Raw genomic sequence first — 4,507 nt, 5'->3', positions numbered from 1 at the left:
TTTGCAGTGATAATCACTTGGATCCATGCTTATAAACTCATAAAAATCCATAAATTTTCAACCATGAGAGAACCAATACAACATTAACAAGAAGAAACACAGGTAAATTGGTCTAGGTAGTTCACAACTCTACAATTTTAGGACAAATATTAATAATCATCTACGATCCACATCAAACCAGAAAAAGATAGAAGTTCGAGCATAAATGACTCGGACTCGTTGCAATGCCAGAGATCCACTTGTCACAACAGCCTTTGCACCTCCTTCAATCCGAGTTCGAGAAACAGAAACACTATCACCATGACTCTTCACAGATGAAGTTAGTATCTCAGGGCCAGCTGCTGTACTCACAATTGGGCATGATAAATAGTCCAAGGGGTTTGACTCACACTGAAGTATGCACCCATCTATAGTCAGCCTTCCGCTCCTATGCAGCAAGCAGCAACCAAGCTCGGCCTTCACCGTTAAGTTTGCTACTTTGCAGGTGGACAGGAACTCCAGTGCACTGCTCAAAGACAAGGAAAAAGGCATTACAAACTACTTGTTTTGTGGTAAAAAGCTGGGATGGTTATTTTCTAGGAGTCCACTCTACAATGTGGATGGCTATTTCTATGATTGGATTGAAATGGAGATGAATTCAATTTCAAATTTGAAGGGAAACTTTGAAACTGAGAGATCAGGCCTCTACAGCCATTGTGCACCAAATAAGGTGCTCCAGGAGTTTAGCCATGGATAGCAACATGTTAAAACTATATATTATAATTTCATTTCAATTGGACGCCTTCTTATTTTTCAAGAAACACAGTTATAGAAGCCTCTTAATTTAGGCGATGCAATATTTAATACAATGAAATCCTTGTTTATTATCAAAAGAAAAAAATTATTGTAAAGAGGACTCCCATAAAATCACCAACTCTAAAAGGTGGAACATATTGAAATTTTTGCAAACCTGTCTGAACCCCGAGAACAGAGGAGGGTGGTATCATCTGGCAGCTCACCTCCACCAATCTGAAGAAAAGAAGTTTAAATAGAAAAAGGCAAACGTTGACTGCCATTAAAATAGATTTTTTATTCGTTAGTAAAATGACTCGTGAGATTAGGTCGGATATCCTAATCTGAATAGCAATCTACCATTAGCGTGTTTGGTATGGACACAAAACCAGAATGCCAGCACATGTGTTGCTTTTGTTCAACTCACCAATGCTAAAAGCAATTTTGTAGGTTCGGACTGGAGGCTAACTTCTTATCAAAACAAAATAGAATAAAATAAATTACTGCAGTTAACTCTCTAACTTCATTTTAATATCCACAGAATTAATAGGAAAGGTTTTTTCAGCTGTAAATATTCAGGGCAAATGCAATATCGTTTTCTACAATTTCATAAAGATTCATTAACTAAACTTGGAAAATTGACTTCAACAGGATTGCAATTGATATGCAAGTAGAATCAGAATAATTTTTCTCGATGTTACCCACATAAAAATAATAAACCTATGATGAAAGTAGAAAGGTCAGGTAGTAGCAATTGGCAAGAATAGGTATAAACTCAATATGGGAAAGAAATTAAAATAAAATATAGACAAAGTGAAGACATTACTTTTCTTTTAATCAGCAAAATAAAATTGAAATGCATCTTATATAAAAAATAAATAAAAATAAATACATAAACAAATACATAAATTGAACACTGGAAAATTACCTAGACCAAATCATTTGTTGGTCTTAACTATGCACACAAAATGAAGTAACCCCTTGCCACTTGAACCCGGACATCAAAATGTAAAAATATACCCTCTCGCTAGCCATATTTATAAAATAAAGGGTAACTTGCACCCTCCACAACAATGTCTAATAGGAGTATTCCCTTCTTAAAGATTAGAAATTTCTCTTTTTTTTTTTTTTTTTGATGAGTAATTTTTTTTTTTTTTTGGATCCCTGTTGAGACTCAAACCTGAAAGCCCCCACAGCCCCATCCCAATCCCAATCCCTTGCCACTTGAGGCAGGCCTCAAACACCAATGGCCATATTAAACTTGAGTGCGTTTCCCTTAGTGTTTATAGATAGCTTTGCATGGGCAACAACTGAAACTGAAACATCTCATGGAAAAGAAAACATTGACATACCAGGCAAAGGGGCTTTTTTATCTGAATATTAGAGGCCAGATGACTCCCACCTGCTGCAATAAGAATGGTATCGCCAGGCCTACATGGAACAAACCCTCAATCAGTTTATATTGCCTACCATATGATAAAGGGAATCAGATATGTGCAAATGTAATTTACTGACCTAGCAGCAGAAACAGCCATTTCAATGCTTGGGAAAACTCCAGGCTCAGATGAATCTTTGACAGACCGATCTACTCGCAGCCATAGACGTGGGTGACATGCCAGGTAATGCCATCTGTGGCAAACGAGGGCGGTGTTATACCGATCTGCAAACTCAATGGCAATCCATGACAGAGACTGTATGATATCATATATGCATGGGGCAACAACATCTCTCAGGGAGGGTTAATGCAACAGCAGTATCGAGAATGAACTCATCTAAAAGTTACAAAATCATTGAGATCAACTGACATTGAAAATTTAAACAACTAAAGCACATAAAAATTTGAAAGAGACAGAAATAATAAAAGGTATCCCAAAGTGTTATGGTCAAATTGTCTATTTCCACAGGTCTTATTGAACAAGGCAACTCCTCTACAATTTTAAGAAAAGAAACCCATAAATTAACAGTATCACTCTAATTTAAACATAGTATCATCAATAGAAGGAAAGAACACACCATTTAAGACAAAGAGAACCCATTTAGTTGATCAACCTAACCAATGGGTAAGAAGAATAATTGATGGAATTTATCGAGTAGATTTTCATCAAATCTTAAAAATTATAAAACAATTAAATAATATAGATATGCAATTAGACAGTAAAATGACCTGATTACGCTGAAATATTTGTTAAAATTGATCTGATGTAGGACTGCATGATTTTTGTAATGTAATTATGGTGATATTTAAGGGGATATAGAAATCATTATTCATTAGAGGCATTTTACGACATAGGAGCCAATCTTGGCTTTATTCAAACCAACCCATCACAACCAACAACAACCACTCACCCCCAAACCCCTTAACACCACCCCTCTCTCCCCAACCTAAGTGCCTATTCTTCAAGAAAAGAGGCAAATCTATAATTAAAAGTGATCAATGTAGTTAGTTGGCTTATACTTAAAATGTTACAGATCCACTTTTATACATTATATTCCCCCCTTATAAGGGCCATACATCCACTCTTCAAAATCCCAATTACCCAATATTTGAGACCATAAATATTGAACATCACACTGCTATTCATGGATAATATTTAGTCTCCAATCATCTCAAGAAAGAAAGTGCATAAAACTTATATGTGACAGGAAAATGCTTCGATGCGAACTAGCAGAGCTTTATCACCACAGAAGCACATGGTCAGGACTATTATTAACATAAGCAAGATACACTCCTTGACTAAAGGTGTGCATAATGCAATTACATTAGCTGATTTACAGATTCAACCAAATTCAATTTAATAATTAACATTAGATTATGATTATAAGTCAAAGAATACTTGATGGCAGCTCCAGTTATCTCTCTTACATTTTAGTGTTACCCTAGTCTCTGTTTCAACACCTATCATCCTAACGTCCATCTTGTCACTTCGCAAGAACATATCACCATATACATGTTTCTTCAGTAAGGTAATCAAATCCAGAACACACAAGTTACAAAATATCAGTTCTCCCCTCTTTCCACTCCCATCCCCCATAATATCTAGGGTTCCTAAATTTCACTAAGACCCACTAAAGTTTTGAAATTCTAAAAAAATTGGGCATTCAGAAACAAAATAGAGAAACAAAAAGTTCCAGAATTTCATAAAATTTCCCCAAATTTCTTCCCATCCAAACGGCACAACACAGTAATTGACACTTCCACTCAAAAACATTCTTCTTCCACCCTAAGAATTTTCCCTTGGGTTGCTGAGAAACTGCTTAAAACAAAAGACAACAGAAACCAAAACCCCATTTTCACCTCAACTAAGCCTCACAGTCGCTGGACCCATGTACAGCTTCACATACAACGAGAAATTCACGACGGAAACACGCTTTCCCCGCAACCCAGTAGAGAAGAAAGGAAAAAAGAAAAAGAAAAGAAGGAATCAGAATTAGGGTTGGGATTAGGTTAGAAGGAAGTACCTGGAATAGGGGATAAGAAGCTGAAGATGTGCATGAGACAACCATCATCAAGATTGTGTATGGAAGAAGAATTTGAATTTGGAATTGAAGAAGAAGTGGATGATTTTCTATGCTTCCACTTTCTCTTCTCTTCCATTCTTCTTCACTCCTCCCTGGTCTCTGTTTCTCTGTGCAATATGAATGTTATCATACGATATCATCACCCTTCCAAGGGAAACGCCTTCTTTTATTTTACCTCAATATCTGATACCATAGATTGATAATAAAGGAAAATATT

The 4,507-nt window shown here is 36.1% G+C and overlaps 1 protein-coding gene across 2 annotated transcripts; it reads right to left on the bottom strand.

Annotated features, from left to right (window-relative positions):
• On the bottom strand, window positions 1-4,507 carry LOC117929136 (F-box protein SKIP5). Of its 2 annotated transcripts, none has more exons than XM_034849354.1 (5): window positions 4,231-4,507; window positions 2,287-2,431; window positions 2,124-2,202; window positions 950-1,008; window positions 1-505 (listed from the first exon to the last, which is right to left on the bottom strand). In XM_034849354.1, exons 1-5 carry the CDS (start codon window positions 4,364-4,366, stop codon window positions 157-159), a joined length of 768 nt encoding a protein of 255 aa, XP_034705245.1. In that variant the 5' UTR covers window positions 4,367-4,507; the 3' UTR covers window positions 1-156. The 2 variants fall into 2 exon arrangements, with proteins under 2 accessions (XP_034705245.1, XP_034705247.1); XM_034849356.1 differs by having other exon boundaries at window positions 2,287-2,462; window positions 4,231-4,373.

The sequence above is a fragment of the Vitis riparia genome, chromosome 13 (genome assembly GCF_004353265.1).
Source record: "Vitis riparia cultivar Riparia Gloire de Montpellier isolate 1030 chromosome 13, EGFV_Vit.rip_1.0, whole genome shotgun sequence".
In the NCBI taxonomy this organism is placed as follows: domain Eukaryota; kingdom Viridiplantae; phylum Streptophyta; class Magnoliopsida; order Vitales; family Vitaceae; genus Vitis; species Vitis riparia.
This window is presented reverse-complemented; position numbering and strand designations above follow the sequence as displayed.

What these genes read in the sequence shown, in the direction of transcription:
- LOC117929136 (XM_034849354.1), bottom strand. Translation starts at nt 4,366, where the DNA reads ATGGAAGAGAAGAGAAAGTGGAAGCATAGAAAATCATCCACTTCTTCT. An exon ending in TAAAAAAGCCCCTTTGCCTG is followed by an intron (nt 1,009 to 2,123) that starts GTATGTCAATGT and finishes TCTTTTCTTCAG; the next exon opens with ATTGGTGGAGGTGAGCTGCC. An exon ending in TGTTCTCGGGGTTCAGACAG is followed by an intron (nt 506 to 949) that starts GTTTGCAAAAAT and finishes GTCTTTGAGCAG; the next exon opens with TGCACTGGAGTTCCTGTCCA.